General features: G+C 46.7%; 1 protein-coding gene across 1 annotated transcript; it reads left to right on the top strand.

The window, feature by feature from the left end:
* The first annotated feature begins 567 nt into the window (after positions 1 to 567).
* Positions 568 to 18,926, top strand: stc1 (stanniocalcin 1). Its single transcript, XM_033013765.1, has 4 exons — positions 568 to 864; positions 7,801 to 7,943; positions 12,912 to 13,123; positions 18,201 to 18,926. The coding sequence occupies exons 1-4, from the start codon at positions 720 to 722 to the stop codon at positions 18,472 to 18,474; spliced, it is 774 nt and encodes a 257-aa protein (XP_032869656.1). The 5' UTR covers positions 568 to 719; the 3' UTR covers positions 18,475 to 18,926.
* Positions 18,927 to 22,486: the final 3,560 nt, after the last annotated feature.

Here is a 22,486-nt window from a genome sequence, read left to right as displayed (position 1 = left end):
GCCTCGATTTCCCTGAAGTCCCCTCTACAACCCACCCCCCCCCCCCCCTCCAAAAAAAAAAACTTCCCTGCAGAATCTTTTCAATGATGTTGAGACTCGTTGTAAAATAGGTCGAACGATCACGCTTGATGTGCCCGGGGAACAGATTGAAACTGCTTCATAATGTCAATGACACTGCACGGTTCTCTGTTAGTCGTGCTTCTCGTCCTTGTGAAGTTGCGCCGGATTACACCTGCGTTGCAATGCAAAAGCGAGATGGCAAGCGAGCTTCGGGGAAGGGTTGGCAGCCAGCATGCTGCAGCTGGAAGCGAGCAGAGAGCTGCCGTTTGTGTGTGCGCACCCCTTGGAACTTTTTCGGACACTGATTCTGTGCGCCAAGCGTGGGTATCGCCTCCTGAATGGACGCTTTCTCGGGGCTGCCTTTCATTGGTAGGTATGTCACTGCTTACGATCTCCCTGCATCTTCCCCCCACACCCACACCCCCCCCCCCCCCCTCCCCTCCCCCCTCCCCCCCACCACCCCCCCCCCCCCACACCCCCCCCCCCCCTCGAGATAACACTTGTATAAATGTGACCGTGCAGCCCACAAAGTCACACGCACACACATAATACACACACATCTACACACACTACTCTCTCTTTCTCTTATAAATGCACGTTTGAGCCTCTGGAAGAAAGTCAAAGACGGGGGGCGGAGAAGCCTCGCTTGAATCACAGCGATGTTGCACAGATCAATTCTATTCGCCTTCCTAGTGTGCATTCAACTCGGGAGCAGGTCGGCGGCAAATGAAATCGTTCCACAAGTTGAAGAGCAGAACGACTCAGCGGCGTCTCGAAGGACGAGGCTGTCGGCGCAGAACTCAGGTAAAAAGACACTTCCCAAATCTCGGGGTTGTTAGCACGGGCAAAGCGGACGCGGACCCCACTTCACTTCGCCCTCTGCGAGCGAGCGAGCGAGCGAGAGACCAACTGAATACATTTCACTGCAGTTTTTGCCAGTCTTTCTTATTGTATGTGTGTGTGTGTGGCTAAAACCTGCCGATGGCCGGTAGAGATGCTGCCTCGCAGAGCCAGAGACCTGGGTTCGATCGCGACCTCAGGTGCTGCCCTGTGTGGAGTTTACACCTTCTCCCTGGGACCGCGTGGGTTCCCTCCGGCAGCCCCCAGTTTCCCCCCTCACCACCACGACGTGCATAAGGTTATAAGTTAAAAATGGGCCTCTGTAAAATTGCCCACGAAAGTGTAGGGAGTGGATGAGAAAGGGGGATAGCATAGAAGTGTGAATGGGTGATCGATGGGCGACGTGGACTCGGCGGGCCGAAGGGCCTGCTTCCATACTCTATCTCCAAACTAAAACGAAAACCCAAATCATCTTTCGTTTATCTATATCGAGATGAGGCTGAGATTTTGTTAATAGCTAAGGAAATATTTGCAGTTTATTAAAAATCTGCTCATCTCGATTTCGAATTGGAACTGGCGTCCTTTCAAATGCATCTACATTAAATGGTTGTATGGAACATGGTTCTTTCTTTCGCTGCGAACTTCCACCGTGAGGGACGATTGGGTGTTCCGTGAATGCTTTCCTTTTAAAAAAAGAGCTGATGCTCAAAGGGACCGTGTGTGTGCGTTGTCTTCAAGGGGGTTGGAAGTCCTAATTACAGTCACCAGTCATTTTTAACACAGCTCACTGCGGATCCGGCTCCATCTCTCTGCAGTGCTGTGTGTGTGTGTGTGTGTGTGTGTGCTGTGTGCTGTGTGTGTGTGTGTGTGTGTGTGTGTGTGTGTGTGTGTGTGTGTGTGTGTGTGTGTGTGTGTGTGTGCACTCACTCCTAAATATGTTTATTGTAAGGGGGAAACCACCATCAGGACCGTCACAAATCAAAGACGCTGCCAATTTAAGGAGAAATTAATAAATAGTTTATTTCACCCCCCCAGTCAACGTGTGTGATAGAATGCAGAATGGGATGTTGAATGAGTGAACTTTGTCCCATTGAGGCTGTGACAAAATCGAGTGACCCCTTACCTCCCCCCCCCCCCCCCTTCTCTTATCTCCCCGCCCCCCCCCCCCACACCCCCCAAGGGTACAGCGCTGTGTGAACTGTGCTGTTCAATTTATAGTTTCACCTACAGACCCCACTGAGGCACCTGAGAACTACCCTCATCATGCATCCCACTCTTATAAAGGGGCAGGGTCACTGTTTGGTGTCAGGTTTAAACTGTGCAAGCGAGCCGTTGTATAAAGGCGATGCAGAATTTCACAAAGTAGGTTCCATATTCTCAATCCAGCCAAAGGAGAGGGTGATTTCTCTTCGTTGTAATCGAGTACTTGCTACCAGTACCCCAGGACTGTTGCATGTAATAATTTAACTATGTATTGCCCCAGATTTGAAGCATTGTTTGTGGGTATCAGCTATTGGACTCTTATCCTGACCTCTGGAAGTATTTCTAATGCTTTTTCTCACTGCGATCTTTCATTGCATAATACATTTCTTTGTCATGCTACCTTAATATTTCATCGCTTTGTATGAAGCAGGGATTTTTTTTTTTCAAAAATGCTGTAATTTGTGTCTTCCTCCTGTTGGTGGTGGAAACGATATATTTTGTACAATCTGCTTGGAGGCATCTCCGAGCTTTACATCCCACCAGCTTAATATTTGATGTTATTAGACTGTGGAATGTCGACATCCTCAGCAGAAACTTGAGTTTGGGGGCTGTGATGTCCAACTGGAATCCTGCCTGTAAGATCGGTAATTAAGCCATATGCAGTTAGGTATTGTCCCTTCTCATATCTATCCCATGAGAAATGCCATTAAACAGAGTTGATCTGATCAGTTCTCTCTCTCTCTCTCTAGTTTTCTCTCGTTTTTTTCTCTCTTTTTCTCTATCGCTGTCTCCATCTTTCTCTTTCTCTCCCCACCCCCCCCCCCCCCCCCCCCCCCCCCCCCCCCCCCCCCCGGCTCTCTCTCTGCCCGTGGGAGCTTCCAGCAGGCAAACTGACTGCTCCATTTCCCCACAAGAGCAGCCAAGGCTCCGTGGGTATTTCTCTCGCTTTCTAGGTCAGAAGGTTGCAGCTTCATGTTCTGCTTTGAACTAAAAGAAAATCTAGGTTGATGTTTTGGTGTAGCTCTAAGGAAAGGCTTTACTGCCACGTTTTGGATGAGGAGTTAAACCGAGCCCCTGTTTGCCATCTGAAGAAGGACCTCGACCCAAAACGTCACCCATTCCTTCGCTCCATAGATGCTGCCTCACCCGCTGAGTTTCTCCAGCATTTTTGTCTACCTTCGATTTTTCCAGCATCTGCAGTTCTTTCTTAAACCCAGTTTGCCATCGAAAGTCAATGTAAAATAAAAGCTCACAGTGCTATTGTCATTCATGATCACCTTGTTTGCAGTAAAATACTTCACAGGGTGGTGGGATTTAGGTGCAGTAATACTGATACTGTCTCCTCCCTACTGTAGCAATTCCACAATTCTACCTCGTAATAGAGGAGTTTCAATAGAGTCCAGGCCAATATTTATCCCATTCTAAACAGACCACACAAAAAAAAGACAGTGTCATTCGGGCAGCACAGTGATGCAGCCTGTGGAGTTGCTGCTTCACAGCACCAACAATTCAGGTTCAATCCTGACCTCTGGCGCTGTCTGTGTGGAGTTTGCACGTTCTCCTTGTGACTGTGTGGGTTTCTTCCAGGTGCTCCGGTTTCGCAAAGAGACGTGGGCTGGCGGATGAATTGGCCATTGTAGGTCTCCCGCTGTGTTGTGTAGCTGGTATTATTGATGGGAGTATAGGGAAGGATAGGTTACACGGAAAATCAGTCGAGTAGCGAGATTCATAAGTGATAGGAGCAGAATTAGGCCATTCAGCCCACTCTGCCATTCAATCATGGCTGATGTATCTTTCCTTCTCAACCCCATTCTCCTGTCTGCAACCCATTACCCCTGACACCGATTGCACAGTGGGCCAGCAGGGACTTGTTTGTCGGGCTGAATGGCCACTGATGTCGCGTGGAAATTTACCATGTTTGTTGCTTGTGGGAGCTTGTTGTGATTGTTATTGCACCAGAGACTGAAGTGGCGTGAAGTCAGATGTGCATGGTGCTTTCGAAACACAAATTGAACTCAGCCTATTTATTTTGTATTGGGAACAGCGGTGAAAACATTGCTGAGAAAGGCTGCAAGGTATACATGAAGGAGATAACAGTGATCTTTTCCTCGGTAACCTATATTTATTATTGTGCATTGCACATTTACCTTCCAAGTGTTGTCCTCTGGTGATATTTATTGCTAATTTTTCAATGACACCACTGTCCCTATTTAAAAATCTAATGTTCTGTGTACAAGAGTCGAGAGTGTTTTATTGTCATATGTCCCAACCAGAACAATGAAATTCTTACTTGCAGCAGAACAGAATACAGTATGTAACCATAGTACTTTGTAGACAATATAATGAATGAAAAGTAGTTCAGTATAAACATGTGTGTGTAAGAAGGAACTGCAAATTCTGGTTTACACCAAAGATAGACACAAAATGCTGGAGTAACTCAGTGGGTCGGGCAGCATCTCTGGAGAAAAGGAATAGTGACATTTTGGGTCGAGATCCTTCATTACACATATATGTATACGTATGTATAGATATATGCACACAAACACACACATATATATATATAATATAATCACTAATATATACAATTATCTGTTCACACTTGCAATGCAAAGCACCTCTAAAAATCGATTTGAGTCTTATTCTACCTTGAGACTACAGTGCCTCTGCTGGAAGGAAGGTAAATTATTGCCTCAAGGTTTCACTGAGCGATTGCAGGGAAAATGTTCCTTGTGATCAATGAAAGGAAAAACTAACAGGAACGGCTAGACTATCGTACAGTAATAAAAACTCTTAATTTGCTGTGTCTCGTGTGCAATTCCTTTCTGTAATATCTCAACGGATGTGTTTAAATTAATGAGTCGCTCCAAATATGAAAGCAAGGAATTTTGCATTGTCTTGAGGCACTGGAGCAAGAATATCTGCAGTCTCCAAACTGCAGGTCTCTCTTCACTTGACTTTGAGGTGTGACCTCGAATCTTTAAAGGGATGTAGTATTGCGCCTTGCATTCTCCGCATGAGTTTGCAGAGCTGGTTTCAGGAGCTAGGCGACCTTCCTCTGCTCATCAGAAACAAATTCCGACCTCTTATTATAAGCATCGCCTCGGGAGATGTGGTAACATTGGGACAATCATTCTGCTGTCCACCTCATGATTATATCACTGGGTTAATGATCCAGAATCCTGAGCCAGAGTCAAAGAAGGGTCTCGACCCAAAACGTCACCCATTCCTTCTATGCAGAGATGCTGCCCATCCCTCTTAGTTACTCCAGCATTTTGTGTCTGATTTCATGAATTTAAATCTCGCCATCAATGCTGGCATTTTAAATTAAGTAAATCTGCTCTAAAACGTTAGCAACTCCTGACAATGAAATTACGAAGAGTCCTAACGACCTGTCTTTGTTGATATAACACAATGAAGGAATTCCTCCATCTTTACCCAAGCCATTCTCTACATGACCTTGGTTCTATGGCAATGTAATATTATCTCCCAGAAGTGGCCTATTAAGGGATAATTTGAGACGGATAACAGCTGGGATAATTACACAAGCCACATAACAACACCATGGTTATGTATCAGGAAACTCCAATGAAATTAGCATGCATCTTGGAATTTCTATATCCTCTCACTGAGCTTGTACACTCCTTCAGATTAATCAAAGGTAGACCCTTCATCTGGTGACCCTTCATTAAGGTAAAGCCATAGAATTGCTGCCTTACAGCGCCAGAGACCCGGGTTCGATCCTGACTTCGGGTGCTGTCTGTATGGAGTATGTACGTTCTCCCTGTGACCTGCGCAGGTTATCTCCCGGTACTCCGGCTTTCTCCCACACTCCAAAGACGTACAGGTTTGTAGGATAATTGGCTTTGGTAAAATTGTAAATTGTCCCAGGTGTGACAATAGACAATAGATAATAGGCAATAGACAATAGGTGCAGGAGTAGGCCATTCGGCCCTTCGAGCCAGCACCGCCATTCAATATGATCATGGCTGATCATCCCCAATCAGTACCCTGATCCTGCCTTCTTCCCATATCTTTCATATCCCCATGACTCCACTTTCTTTAAGAGCCTATCTAGCTTTCTCTTGAAAGTATCCAGAGAACCGGCCTCCACCGCCCTCTGAGGCAGAGAATTCCACAGACTCACAACTCTCTGTGTGTAGGATACTGTTGGTGTGGGGGGGATCACTAGTTGGCACAGACTCGATGGGCCAAAGTATCTGTTTCCACACTGTATTTCTAAACTAAACTAAATTAAGAAGTATCCTGATCTTAAAAGTCACCTATTCATGTTGACCGGCGATGCTACCAGACCAGCTGACTTACTCCAGCACTTACACCATACACTAGCGCTATCCTACACACTAGAGACAATTTTACCGAACCCAATTAACCTGCAAACCTATACAACTTTGGAGTGTGGGAGGAAACCGGAGTTCCTGGAGAAAACCCACTTGGTCACAGGAAGAACGTGCAAACTCCACACAGACAGCACCCATAGTCAGGATTGAACCTAGGACTGTGACGCTGTAAGGCCATCGCAGCGCCACCGTGCCAATGTAGTTGATACATTAATGATTAGGAAAGGCGTCAAAGGTTACGGGAGAAGGCAAGAGATTGGGGTTGAGAGGTAAATATAGATCAGCCTTGATCGAATGGCACAGATGGGCCAGATGGCCTAATGCTGCTCCTATATCCTATGGTCGTAATGGACACAGTGAAGATGAATGTACCAATTGGCCATTGTGGGGTTGTGCGGTGAGAGATTCTGTGATGGACGTTCTTGCTCCGTGCCCATCAGATGTCGGGACGACAGATGGCACAATGGGCTAAGTGTTCGGCTGGCGACCGGAAGGTGGCCGGTTCGAATCCCGCTTGGAGTGCATACTGTCGTTGTGTCCTTGGGCAAGACACTTCACCCACCTTTGCCTGTGTGTGAATGTGTGTGAGTGATTGGTGGTGGTCGGAGGGGCCGTAGGCGCAGAATGGCAGCCACGCTTCCGTCAGTCTGCCCCAGGGCAGCTGTGGCTACAGAAGTAGCTTACTACCACCGAGTGTGACTGAGGAGTGAATGAATAATGCGATGTAAAGCGCCTTGAGTATTAGAAAGGCGCTATATAAATCCCATCCATTAGATGCTGCCACCATCTGTACAGAGTAGTCAGAGAAAGGGTCCAAACCCAAAACGTTACTATCCACATTGTCCAGAGCTGCTGCTTAACCCGTTGAGTTACTCCAGCACTTTTTGTCTTTATCTATAATAAGGCCCATCTTTCATAGTGTCGTTACTGCTTCAGGACTGGACTTGCCAAGGCTGGATATAATCCTGTGACCTCCTACTTGTATCCACTCCATCCCCTCTCTCCCCATAATGTTCGAGCAACATGCCCATCCTTACAATGTACCACTTTCGTGTGCTGATTTGAGAGCCACATGGATTATTCTTGTCACTCAATCAACATTGGCATCTGCATCATCACCACTTTGACATTTAGTGATGGAATGTGTATGCCAAACACTATTCCAGGACCATCACATCCACTGTGTCCCTCCGTTCCCTGTATATCCATATCCTTATCCAATTAGCTGGGAACCCTTCCTCAGAATTGCTTGCAAGACACGAGGTGTGTAACGGAAGTCCTTTAGGGTTGGCAACTCTAACAAGCCTTTTGAAGGTAACGCTGTTTTCTTTCTCTGCAGCTGAAATCATCCGGTGCCTGAACAATGCTCTCCATGTGGGCTGTGGGGCATTTGTGTGCCTGGAGAACTCCACCTGTGACACCGACGGCATGTACGACATCTGCAGGTCCTTTCTGTACAGTGCTGCTAAATTCGACACTCAGGTATGCCACACATTGACATGTCTCTTTATGGGCCCTGTGGCATAAATAGGTCAGCCACAACTAAGATGGTCGCTCTCCCGATCACTAACACTATCCCGCACACATTGGGGATAATTGACAATTTTATCAAGCCAATTAACCTACAAAACCTGAACATCTTTGGAGTGCGGGAGGAAACCAGAGCTTGCATGGAAGACCTACAATTAACCTACAAACCTAAGATAGACCCAAAAAGCTGGAGTAATTGAGCAGATCCCTTCCTCAAACCAGATTAGTAAATCCCAGATTAGTAAACATGCAGGTACAGCAGGCAGTGAAGAAAGCGAAGAGGTCCTTCTAACAAGAGGAATCGAATATAGGAGCAAAGAGGTCCTTCTGCAGTTGTACAGAGTCCTAGTGAGACCACACCTGGAGTATTGTGTGCAGTTTTGGTCCCCCAATTTGAGGAAGGACATTCTTGCTATTGAGGGAGTGCAGCGTAGGTTTACAAGGTTAATTCCCGCGATGGCGGGACTGTCATATGCTGAGCGAATGGAGCAGCTGGGCTTGTACACTCGGGAGTTTTGAAGGATGAGAGGATATCTCATTGAAACATATAAGATTGTTAAGGGTTTGGACATGCTAGAGGCAGGAAACATGTTCCCGATGTTGGGGGAGTCCAGAACCAGGGGCCACAGTTTAAGAATAAGGAGTAAGCCATTTAGAACGGAGACGAGGAAACACTTTTTCTCACAGAGAGCGGTGAGTCTGTGGAATTCTCTACCTCAGAGAGCGGTGGAGGCAGGTTCTCTGGATGTTTTCAAGAGAGAGCTAGATAGGGCTCTTAAAAATAGCTGAGTCAGGGGATATGGGGAGAAGGCAGGAACGGGGTACTGATTGGGGATCATCAGCCATGATCACATTGAATGGCGGTGCTGGCTCGAAGGGCTGAATGGCCTACTCCTGCACCTATTGTCTATTATTGTCCCATCAATATCTTTGCACCCTCCCACTAATCTGTAAACTAGGACAAATATACTGCGGCCAATTAACCTACCAAAACATATTGAGTTTTAGAGTTTAGAGATACAGTGTGGAAACAGGCCCTTCAGCCCACCGAGTCCGTGCTGACCAGCAGTCACCCCATACACTAGCATTATCCTATCCAATTGTCCGAGGGATAATTTACAATCTTTACCAAAGCCCATTAACCTACAAACCTGTACGTCTTTGGAATATTGGAGGAAACAGGAGCACCTGGGGAAAACCCACGCAGTCACGGGAAGAACGCACAAACTCCATACAGGCAGCAGCCGTAGTTAGGATCGAGCCCGGGTCTCTGGCGCTGTATAGCAGCAACTGTACCATGCTGCCCTTTGTATTTGGGCGAGGGAGGAAACCGGAGCACCCGGAGGAAACACACTCGATCACAGGGAGATTGTGCAAACTGCATCAGACAGCACCCGAGGTCAGGATCGAACCTGTGTTTGTGGTGATCTGAGTCAGCAGAATGTCTAGCTGCGTCTAGTGCTTTTGGAACTGCGCATGTCCAGGCAAGTGGAACATACTCCTGAACCTCATATAAACCAGTTGCATAGGATCATAGTTGGATTGCAAGGACTGAAAGCTAGATTTGAGTGCAACATTGTACACTAGAAAGGAAGCAAAGAGGGAAGGAATCGATCAGCTGTGATCCTTTAGGAAAGAAATCTATTGCGCTGTGTCCGGGTCTGGTCTGCCTATGTTTCCCAATCACTGTTTGCTGGTGTGGAGATACCCCAGATGTGGGGTACATTGAGACGAGGATGTATCTGGAGGTCCTCAGTATTGGCTTGGGGCTCCCCTGAACATGACTTGGGGCCCGCATCAAACATGACCTCCTGCTTATCGCCTACCTTCCTCCCACACCCGAGATATCAGTGCTGCTCTGCTCTCTAGGGAGCAAGGGCCAAAGACTGCACCATGGATTGGGGGACTTCTGCGACCAACAAGACAGCACTCTTGGCAGTGCTACCACTGGCAGAGCTGGCTGGATCTTAAAGAACAAGGCTTCTAATAAAATACTTTCCAAGAAAAACTAGTGATGCTGGCAGTTTAAGTTATCAGCCTCCTCTGGCAGATATAATCAAATGTCTTCTTGAAATAAGTAACAGCCGTGGATCATATTATATTAGTCACCAAAAATGTTAAAATTCGAAATACCTTTGATCTTTATTTTTAAGAAAGGCTTTCCGAGTGTTGAAAGATTTGGATAATGGAGACACAAGAAACTGCAGATGCTGGTATCTTGAGCAAAACACAAAGTGCTGGAGTGACTTAGTGGGATAGCCAGCATCTGTGGAGGGAATAGACAGATGGCATTTCAAGATGGTACCGTTCTTCAGACTGAAGATGGGTACCGAAACAAAACACTGTCTGTCATTTCCCTTCATGGATGTTGCCTCACTTGCTGAGTTCCTCCAGCAATTTTTTCTTCATTAAGTTAATTGCTGGTATAAGAGGTGTTGTCCTAATCCGAGTAGCTAAAGAAAGTGGATCTAAATTCTTTGTTTCTGTAGAACGAGGGGGTGTTCTCATTGAAACGTATTGGATCCCATGGGGGCTTGACAAGGTAGATGTCGATATGTTTCCATTAATGGGAGGGTCTTGTACAAGGGAACATAGTTACAAGAAAGGTTGAGGACATTTAAAACCGAGGTACAAAGGGGTTTCTTCTCTTGGCAGTGGAGCATCTCTGAGTATTGTGGGCTTTGGATCACTGGAGGTATTAGCAGAAGACATTTTTAGAAGATTGGGTAACAGAGGTCACTGGGGGACTGCTGCCGAAGATGGGTTGAGTGCTGGGGTAGACTATCCATGATTATGTTGAATAGCATGCCAATCTTGAGTAGTCGACTCCTCTTTGTTTCTCTTGCATTCACGTGTGTTCTGGTGCAAATGTCCACCTTCTGTGCTTGCTCTATCCTGAGAGGGCAGCACGGTGGCACAATAGTAGAGTTACTGCCTTACAGTGCCAGAGACCCGGGTTCGATCCTGACTACGGGTGCTTGTCTGTATGGAGTTTGTACGTTCTCCCCGTGACCTGAGTGGGTTTCCTCCAGGAGCTCCGGTTTCCTGCTACACTCCAAAGACATGCAGGTTTTAGGCTAATCGGCTTTGTATAGTTGTAAATTGTCCCTAGTGCGTGTTGGGTAGATTAGTGTGTAGGGATCGCTGGTCGGCACAGACTCTGTGGGCCGAAGGGCCTGTTTCCTCATTTTATCTCTAAACTAAACTAAACTAAAGGGGCAACTATAATTTTCCCACATGGATGTTAGACCCATGAGCCTATAATATATCATGTTTCCCAGAGCAGAGTGACATACATATTTCTCCAGTCAAAATGAATGGTTCCCAAAATGAGTTAAAGCAGGAAGGCCATAATTAAGGCATCAGCAGTGTTTGCTCTTACATCCTTTAAACCATCTGGTCACACTTTGGTGTCACAAGAGAATCCTCTGGGATTCTTCCAAACTATTCCTGTGAAGACTATTATGCCTACAATCCATGTAAGGAAACTCCCACTGGTCGGAACTGTGTAAGGAATGTCGAATGTAAATGAGGAGAAAGGACTTTCTTTTTTTTTTGTTAAATCATTTCCCCATTGTACTGCCTCAGGCAATAAGAACTTTTGAAAGTACATGGAAGGACTGGTGGTGAAAACTATTCAGATGGAGTTTAATGTGGTCCAAACTAACTGAATCACATATTCAGATGCAACTCATTAACCCTATATCACTGCTAAAAGCAAGGATTAACATTGATGGTTATAAATTAGGAATTGGATCTTCACACGAGGCGAGCTTGAGATAAAATTCTATCCAGCAATCAGCCTATCTGGTAAGGTACACAAAATTGCTGGGGAAACTCAGCGGGTGCAGCAGCATCTATGGAGCGAAGGAAATAGGCGACGTTTCGGGCCGAAACCCTTCTTCAGCCCTGAGATCCCAAATTTAGTTTAGTTATGTTTAGAGATACAGCGCGGAAACCAAAGATCCTATAGCAAGCAAGATAGATCACTCGACGAAAAACACGTAGTACGGTCATGGGCAGATTCATGGGTAATTTCCGTCCCCATTTCCATAACCGGTTTCCGTCTCCGCACCAAAGATCCCATAGGATAATAGTGCGGAGACGGAAACCGGTTACGGAAACATCCTCGTAAAAATAAAAGTTATTTGAGAAAAATCTTCTCCTCATTTTCAGAATTTTAATTTATTAACACAAACTGTTCCCCTGCAACGTTGATTACACTGCGAGTTGGGTCGGGTTACTGAAATGGATGATAAAAGGCCCACGTTCTGCTCCGTTGTGTACTACACGTCAGCCCATTGCATTTAGCAGGAGTGGTCTATCTTGCTTGCTACAGGATCTTTGGCCCTTCAGCCCACTGAATCCGCACCGACCAGCGATCCCCGCACACTAACGCTACCCGACACACACTAGGGACAAATTACATTTATGCCAAGCCACTTAACCTATAAACCTGTACGTCTTTGGATTTGTCCTGATTTTTTCTTCACTTCCAGTTTTTTTCCCCTCAGTCTCTTTACGATAATCAGTCTGTTGAGGGTCACGACCCAAAACATCATATTTTCAATATGGCAGAGATTGACAGATTCTGGATTAGCAAGTGTCAGGGGATATGGGGAGAAAGCAAGAGAATGGGGTTCAGGGAGAAAGATAGATGAGCCATGATTGAATGGCGGAATGGACTTGATGGGCCGAATGGCCTAATTCTGCTACTAGAACTTATGAAAAGTGTTACTTACCCTCCTTTTCCAAGAGATGCACCCTACCCCGCTGTTAATCCAGCATTTTGTGTCGATCTTCGGTATAAACCAGTACTTTGCAGTATAATTTCATTAAATTGAGATAAAATCCACCATTTAAGGAATATATTCTTTGTTCATACTTGTTTGTAAGCCACATGTTTGTTTTGTGCCACAGGGAAAAGCCTTCGTTAAGGACAGTTTAAAGTGTATCGTCAACGGGATCACATCCAAGGCCTTCTTCACCATTCGTAGATGTTCCGCTTTTCAGAAGATGATCGCGGACATTCAGGAGGATTGTTACAGGAAGCTGGACATCTGCACAATGGCCAAACGTAACGCCGCTGCAATAACAGAAGTGATCCAGCTCCCCGCACGTTTAAAGAACAGGTAGGCTGGAAGGGAGGGGATGTGCCTGGCAGTGTGGGGGTCTTTGTGGAATTCTCTGCCACAGAAGGCAGTGGAGGCTAATTCACTAAATGTTTTCAAGAGAGAGTTAGATATAGCTCTTAGGGCTAACGGATTCAAGGGTATGGGGAAAAAAGCAAGAACGGGGTACTGATTTTGGATGATCAGCCATGATCGTATTGAATGGTGGCACTGGTTTGAAGGACCAAATGGCCTACTCCTGCACTGATTTTCTATGTTTCTAATAGACTGTAACAGTCCAAATTAATTTTAATACCAATGATTCTTGAGTCAGAGTGTTGGTGAATCTGTGGAATTCATTGCCGCACCAGGCTGTTGAGGCCAAGTCAATGGATATTTCTATGGCAGAGATAGATAAATTCTTGATTAGTACGGGTGTCTGGGGTTATGGGGAGAAGATGGGAGAATGGGGTTAAGAGGGAAAGGTGTACCAGCCATGACTGAATGGTAGAGTAGACCTGATGGACCGAATGGCCTAATTCTACTCCTATCACTTATGAACGCTTATGAACTTATTCAAGGATTCAATGATACTCTGTTTTTGCATACATCCAGATAGAATCATACACCAGACCTCTCCCAGGCAGTACACAAAGAGTTGCCACAGTCTGGTACCAACTATGTTACAATCTGTTCATCGAACAGTCTACATGTCCTTGCAGCAGCGAACCACACGAGGCAGCAGACAGCTCCGCACAGGGCCCCCCTTTGTTCTTGATGTCCCCACTTGATCTGGGCAGCCTCCGTGCTGTGCCCCCCTTTCGTTCTTGGCAGCCCCTTCACCGGGTCCCCCCTTCTTTCTCGGCGGCCCTAAGACTCCTTCAACGTCTTGGGAGAGTTGGGAAGATGGTGAATTTTGGTGAATGGTGATTTTTGTCGCCAGCATGTCTGAGAAACATGGCATTCATTTAGTTTGGAGATACAGAGCCTTACCTTTGACCAAAGCCTTACCATGCCTGGAGTTTGTTGTCACCTAGCCCTAGGTAGACATAGAAACATAGAAAATAGGTGCAGGAGTAGGCCATTCGGTCCTTCGAGCCTGCATCGCCATTCAATATGATCATGGCTGATCATCCAACTCAGTATCCTGTACCTGCCTTCTCTCCATACCCCTCTGATCCCTTTAGCCACAAGGGCCACATCTAACTCCCTCTTAAATATAGCCAATGAACTGGCCTCAACTACCTTCTGTGGCAGAGAATTCCACAGATTCACCACTCTCTGTGTAAAAAATGATGTTCTCATCTCGGTCCTAAAAGACTTCCCCCTTATCCTTAACCTGTGACCCCTTCTTCTGGACCTCCCCAACATCGGGAACAATCTTCCTGCATCTAGCCTGTCCAACCCCTTAAGAATTTTGTAAGTTTCTATAAGATCCCCCCACAATCTTCTAAATTCTAGCGAGTACAAGCCGAGTCTATCCAGTCTTTCTTCATATGAAAGTCCTGCCATCACAGGAATCAGTCTGGTGAACCTTCTCTGTACTCCCTCTATGGCATGAATGTCATAGCTAGTTATGTGACCACTTAATTCCATTCCCCTGAGACTGATAGGGTGATGGGCAGATGTACGAGATAGCTATTTCGACTTCCATTAACCCCGCTTTCCAATGAAAAGTACGCAAGTTAATCCATCAAACCGTGACCTGAATATTTTCTGTGTCAAATCCTCGCTGTAGGGCACTGCGACTCTTCATATCCGTCCCACTTTTCATGAAGCAGCTCTGTAAGTCACTGCTGCATCGTAAGCATGAAGGGGAATAAAGCCCCAACCTGTTGCTTAAATATATGAACAGGTTATTTAGTTTAGTTTAGTTTCAAGATGTAGCACAGAAATAGACCCTTCATCACGCTGGGACTGCACCGATCAGCGATCCCCACATATTAACACTATCCTACACACACTAGGGCAATTTACATTTATACAAAGGCAACCAACCCACAAACCTGTACGTCTTTGGAATGTGGGTGGAAACCGAACGTCTCGGAAAAAAACCACAACTGTAACGGGCTGATGGTACAAACTCCGTGCAGACAGCACCCGTAGTCAGGATCGAACTCGGGTCCCTGGTGCTGTGAGGCAGCAACTCCACCGCTGTGCCACCGTGCCGCCGTGCCGTCGTTATCATTGTGCGAGCTTCAGTGATCTCTTTCACTATTCAAGTTCTTGGCTTTCAAATTCAGGAATTTCTCCATTGTCTTCCCACCACTGAGGAAACCACACCCAGAATGAGAGAAATCCCGAGAAGCCAGGGGCTGAGTGTGACTCGGGGAAAGGGGGTTCCATGCTCCAGTAGCGATCAGGGTGGAATCCCGGGCTACCATTTATTATGGGTGGAAAACCTGCCTCAACACTACTTTGAAGAACACAGGTTGAGTGCCCCTAGTGGCCAAACCAATATTTACCCCTCATTTAACGTTGCAGTAAAATTGCATTCAGGACAGCGCAGTGGCGCAGCGGTAGAGTTGCTTCATCACAGCGCCAGAGGCCTGGGCTCGATCCTGCCTAAGTGGGTGCTTTCTGTATGGAGATTGTCCATTCTCCCTACGTCCGCGCAGATTTTCTCTGGGTGTTCCAGTTTCCTCCCACATACCAAAGACGTTGCGGTTTGTAGGTTAATTGGCTTCGGTAAAAATTCTAGATTGTCCCTAGTGTGTGTAGGATAGTGCTGGTGTACAGGGTGATGGCTGGTCGGCACAGACTCGATGGGCTGAAGGGCCTGTTTCCATGTTGTTTCTCTAAACTAAGCTGTATAGTTACTGCCTCATAGCGTCAGAGACCCAGGTTCGATCTTGATTACGGGTGCTGCCTGTGTGGAGTTTGTACGGATTCGATGGGCCGAAGGGCCCATTTCAGCGCTGTATCTCTAAATCTAAAATAAATGTTCTAGCCCACATCACATTGTCCTCATGGAACATAGACCTTCGGCCCTGCCTGTGCGAAGACCATCTTCCTCCGCATTATCCATATCCCTCCACTCCCTGCATATCCATATACAGTTTCAATCCAAAAGTATTTTAACTGCCATTAATGTATCTGCTTCAACCACCACCGCAAGCAACATGTTCCAGGCACTCAACCCACAGTGGAAAAAAACTTGACCCCTCTCACCTAAAGCTATAACCTCTAGTAATTGACTTTTCCATCCTGGGGAAAAGGATTCTGGCTGTCTAGCCTAGCCATGCTCATGTGATCCAGCTGTGCATCATTAGGCCAGTGCACTTACTGCATTGCAACAGTGCATATTCAGGCTCAAAAGCCCTATAAGAGACTTTAACACTGTGAAAAGTCCTTCTGTCTGTTATTTGACTGGATTGTGATGGCATCCAGGCTCTCGGGCAGGTGAGCACCATATCAGGTCTTTAATTTGTTGGTATTACGTAGTTGGAAGGGCACAGTGGTGCAGTTGGTAGAGCCGCTGCCTCACGGCACCAGAGATCCAGGTTCGATCCCAACCTCGGGTGCTGTCAGTGCAGAGTTTGTACGTTCTCCCTGTGACCTCCTGTTTCCTACATCTGAAAGGCGTGCGGGTCGGTAGGTTAATTGGCCTCTGTAAATCGACTTTAGTGTGTCGGTGTGGGGGTAGAATATGAGGGAGTTGAAAGGAACACATGAAGAATACAAAATGGGGTTCATGTTGGATTGGTGTAAATGGGTGGTTGACAGACAGCACAGACACAGTGGGCCAAAGGGCCATTTCCGTACTGTGTTTCTCTCTGATACCATTGCATCTCCTTGCTGTTAACTCTATTTCCCCCTCAACCTGCAACAAGCATTGTGGGGGTGCGGGGGGTGGAGGGTGAGAGTGGTTATTGAATCAGCATTTAGACACTGGAAACATTATCTGCTGCCAAACTGGTTAAGCAGCTTGCATGTGCAGGAAGGAACTACAGATGCTGGTTCGTACCAAGCAAAGACGCAAAATGCTGGAGTAACTCGGTGGGTGAGGCAGCAACGTCTGAAGAAGGGTTCCGACCATATTCCTTTTCTCCAGAGATGATGCCTGACCCACTGAGTTACTCCAGCATTTTGTGTCTATCAACAGCTTACATGTCAGGCAGTGAAGTACAGTTGCCCCATTGCATTTAGTGAGTAGGGATTGTTGTGAACTGTGGAACTCTTTCATACAGTGCCCGTCTCTCATTCACAAGGGGGTTACAATCAATGGACAGTAGAGCTGGAGGTATGAATCTCTGCAGTCAGGTTCAGGGCTCCAGCCCAGGGGAAGAATCACAGAAGGAGTTTACCGTGACTTGAATGAGGTCTGAGAGATCATGTGAAAGTGTCCAGGCCAACGTTCTCCCTCAAGTCATGTAGATTGTTTGTGGGATCACGCTGTGCATCTTTGGCTATCAAATATCTTAGTATCTGCACTCAAGGATATGGTGCTGTAGGTAGACAAAAGTGCTGGAGAAACTCAGCAGGTGCAGCAGCATCTATGGAGCAAAGGAGATAGGCAACGTTTCGGCCCTATTTCAGTAGTTTAGTTTCCTACATTACAACTACATTAGTTTAGTGACACAGCGCGGAAACAGGCCCTTCAGCCCATCGAGTCCGTACCAACCAACAACACCTGTACACTTACACTATCCTACACACTAAGGACAATCCACAATTTTTACCAAAGCCAATTAACCTACAAACCTGCATGTCTTTTTTTTCATACAAAATACTTTTATTCAGAACAAACAAGAATACAAAGTAGTAACACGATCAAGGAATACCTATATTGGCATTTTACAAACAAAGTTATGAAATTAAAATATTAACATTTTTATCAACAATACATTCGTCCTCCCTTGGTGACCACCATTCACGGACGGCCTCCGTAGTCCCCATGGACACTGCGTGTTCCCTCTCCAGGGAACCTGTATGTCTTTGGAGGGTGAGAGATACTGGGAATTGATATGAGCAATGGGGTATTATTGTATGTAAGTGCGATTTATCACGTACGTCGGGGGGTGCATGCACTTGCTGTTACATCTTCCTTTTAAATGTTTGAAACTAATGGGCGCTCCCTTTACACAATTGCCTCCAGGTATTACAACAAGCTACTGAGAAGCCTTCTGGAGTGTGATGAGGAGACAGTGAACAGCATAAGGGAGAACATGATGGCGGGGCTGGGCTCTCACCTGTCGGGCTTCATCCACCTGCTGCAGAGCGACCGCTGCCTGACCTTGCCCAACCGGGGAACCTTCAACAGCCGCTCCTCGGCCGAACACCAGAAGCTCCGCATCTTCCTGCGAAATCTCAACAGTAACGAGTCTCCCCCCCGGAGAGGCCCCAAGCTGAGCTCGGCTGAGAACGAGTGATGACCGGAGGGGGGTTGGGGGGGGGGGGGGGGTTGAGGGTGGAGGGGGAGGGGTGGATTAGAACGGGAGGCCTGTAACTAGCTGCAGAACCAAGGTGTCACCAGTGTAACTCATGAGACCGGCAGGGATCAAGTCGGGGCAGCTGATAGGTACCACGTGCCCCCAACTCGAGCACTAAGTGGTGAGCAGTGAGCGTTGGTGCGTTGGCAATGCGTACGCGAACATCTCTATTCTTGGCTTGCGTCCGGTCCAAATCATCACATTGCCTTGACAAGGTGAGCCCTCCATTTGAGCTGCTGAAGTCCCTCGACCCCATAGAACCAAGATCCAAGTCACCAAGTGGTCTGAAGCTGCTCCAATTTCCCAAAGTTGAACGGGTGTCAGGGGGTCATGGGGAGAAGGCAGAACAATGGGGTTCGGATGGAGAGATAGCTCAGCTAGGATTAAATGGCGGAGTCGACTTGATGGGCTGAATGGCCTAATTCTGCTCCTATCACTTATGAACATGAAAATAATGATCTTTTTTGGGAAGTTGGAGGCCTTCTCGGTCTACGTAATATCCTTTACCATAAAGAAAAGAACCGTTATTTCAGGTTTCTTCCTGTCAGCTGACCAGCAGAATGACGCCTGCCCAGGACCAGTGAGGAGCAGTCCATGAATATCTTGTTGTTTAATTAGTGGCTGGAAAGACGCAGCTAACAGGCCATAGTCGTGCAACCTGAGGATAACATGAGCCCCCAGTAAAACCTTGCCCATGGGCCATTCAGCCCATTGCAGCTTGCAGGGTCTAGTAACATGACTCAAAGGGGGAGCCCAGCAACATATCCTGTGCTTCAACATGTCCGACCACTCTGGCATTCAATCTGATCATGGCCGATCATCCCCGATATCCCCTGACTCCGCTATTTTTAAGAGCCCTATCGAGCTCTCTCTTGAAAGCATCCAGAGAACCTGCCTCCACCGCCCTCTGAGGCAGAGAATTCCACAGACTCACCACTCTGTGAGAAAAAGTGTTTCCTCGTCTCCGTTCTAAATGGCTTACTCCTTATTCTTAAACTGTGGCCCCTGGTTCTGGACTCCCCCAACATCGGGAACATGTTTTTTGCCTCTTAAGCCCTTAACAATCTCATGTGTTTCTCACTTGAGGTGATTCGATCAGGTCCTCGATAAACGCAAGCATTACTCTTTCTAGGGATGGCATCGTTCACATGCATTATAGCGCGGCATATTGTCCCCTTTACTCACCCTCCTCAGAACCAATGTGAAAATTATGGATGGCCCTTAGCTAACTTGAGAGATGCCAACTTGTCAGGTAGAGTCCAAACACATTTCAATAATGATATTATATGTTATTTATTTTCCATTCCAAACATCGTAATTGATGGGTTTTCCTTTCTTGTGCCTTGTTTCTCGATGCAGATGCTGCACAATTTATTAGCCTGTGGGTCAGTGTTTTGCACTCAAGGCTTTCTGAATGTTGTCTGTTTTGTAACTGTATGTTTGTAACTTAAATATTAAAGTTATAATTACATTCATTAATATGGCAAATAAATCTGTGATGGTCTAATCACATCCTGTTGCGTGGAGCTATCATTTCTTGCATTATAAAAAAAAACCTGAGATTGAGTTTGGTTTAGTTTAGAGATACAGCGAGGAAACTGTCCCTTCGACCCGCCGAGTTTGCGCCGACCAGCGATCACCCCGTACACTAATAATGCCCCTGTCCCACTTAGGAAACCTGAACGGAAACGTCTGGAGACTTTGCGCCCCATCCAAGGTTTCCGTGCGGTTCCCGGAGGTTGCAGGTGGTTGCCGGAGGTTGCAGGTAGTGGAAGCAGATAGGGAGACGGACAAAACCCTCCGGGAAACCTTGGGTGGGGCGCAAAGTCTCCAGAGGTTTCCGTTCAGGTTTCCTAAGTGGGACAGGGGCATCACACTATCCTACACACTAAGGACAATTTACAATCTTTACCGAAGCCAATTAGCCTACAAATCTGCACGTCTTTGGAGTGTGGGAAGAAACCGGAGCACCTGGGGAAAACCCACGTGGTCATGGGGAGAATGTACAAATTATACAGACAGCACCCGTAGTCAGGATCGAAACGTTTCTGGTGCTGAGAGGCAGCAACTCTACTGCTGCACAACCGTGTTCATACATGTTATTTATTTGCAATCATGCTCCACTCAGTGCATTTCTTTTCAGGAAAAGTAATGACGCTGTTACTGGGAGAAATTGCCGTTGTTTATTCAATCCTTAAATTAGACTCCATTTTCAAAGGAAATCAGCATTGGATTATAGACAATAGACAATAGGTGCAGGAGTAGGCCATTCGGCCCTTTGAGCCAGCACCGCCATTCAATGTGATCATGGCTGATCATCCCCAATCAGTACCCCGTTCCTGCCTTCTCCCTATATCCCCTGACTCAGCTATTTTTAAGAGCCCTATCTAGCTCTCTCTTGAAAGCATCCAGAGAACCTGCCTCCACCGCCCTCTGAGGCAGAGAATTCCACAGACTCACCACTCTCTGTGAGAAAAAGTGTTTCCTCGTCTCCGTTCTAATTGGCTTACTCCTTATTCTTAAACTGCGGCCCTTGGTTCTGGACTCCCCCAACATCGGGAACATGTTTCCTGCCTCTAGCGTGTCCAAACCCTTAACAATCTTATATGTTTCAATGAGAACACCTCTCATCCTTCTAAACTCCAGAGTGTACAAGCCCAGCTGCTCCATTCTCTCAGCATATGACAGTCCCGCCATCCCGGGAATTAACCTTGTAAACCTACGCTGCACTCCCTCAATAGCAAGAATGTCCGTCCTCAAATTAGGGGACCAAAACTGCACACAATACTCCAGGTGTGGTCTCACTAGGGCTCTGTATATGAAAGAGCAAGAAAGTATATGAAAGTCTGAAGAAGGGTCTCGACCCGAAACGTCCCCCATTCCTACTCTCCAGAGATGTTAGCCTGACCCGCTGAGTTACTCCAGCATTTTGTGTCTACCTTTGATTTAAACCAGCATCTGCAGTGCTTTCCTACACAAATATATGCTTGGGAGCTTTGGAGACAGCATTCCAATGCCTGAGGTCTCAATAGTGAAAGACACAACCAAAAGTGGTTAAATCCAGGGATGATTTTATTTTGTACTGGGGCTGCACAGTGGCGCAGCGGTAGAGTTGCAGCCTTACAGCACCAGAGACTCAGTTTCGATCCTGACTCCGGATGCTGTCTGTATGGAGTTTGCACGTTCTCCCAGTGATCAAGTGGGTTTTCTTTGGGTGCTCTGGTTTTCTCCCACACGCCAAAGACATAAAGGTTTACAGGTGGTAATAATAATAATAATAATATCTTTTATTGTCATTGCACATGTTTCAACGAGATTTGGTATGCAGCTTCCATCCGATGTCATAACTTAAATTACTAATACAATTTAGATACCCCGAGAAACATGATTTATAAAAAGAACAGTAAAACAGTCTAAAGTGCAAGTATGTCTGTGCCGGGTCGATGTGCGATGTGACCTTCCGAGGGAGACAGTTCATGGGGGAGGGGGGCAGTCAGCAGGTCCGGTTCAGAGCAGCTATAGCTCTGGGGATGAAGCTGTTCCTGAGTCTGGAGGTGCGGGCGTAGAAGGCCTTGTAACGTCTGCCGGAAGGTAGGAGTTGGAACAGTCTATTACAGGGGTGTGAGGAGTCTTTGTGGATGCTGACGGCCTTCCTGAGGCACCGTGTGTAGTAGATGCCCTCCAAGGCTGGTAGCTGTGTCCCAACTATCTTCTGCGCTCTGTGGACGACGCGCTGAAGAGCTCTCCTCTCCGCCTCAATTGGCTTTGGTAAAAGTCACAATTTGTCCGTAACGTGTAGGATAGTGCTAGTGTGTGGGGTGATCGCTGGTCGGAGCAGACTTGGTGGCACACTTGGTAGAGCCTGTTCCCGCACTGTGTCTCCAAAGTCTAACGTGAAGTCCAAAGGCTAAGAGGCTGGAACTAGATGAATGTGGAAACCTAGGAGGATCAG

The sequence above is a fragment of the Amblyraja radiata genome, chromosome 39 (genome assembly GCF_010909765.2).
Source record: "Amblyraja radiata isolate CabotCenter1 chromosome 39, sAmbRad1.1.pri, whole genome shotgun sequence".
Lineage (NCBI taxonomy): Eukaryota > Metazoa > Chordata > Chondrichthyes > Rajiformes > Rajidae > Amblyraja > Amblyraja radiata.
Note: the sequence above shows the minus strand (reverse complement) of the source record. Positions and strands in the feature narration are given on the sequence as shown.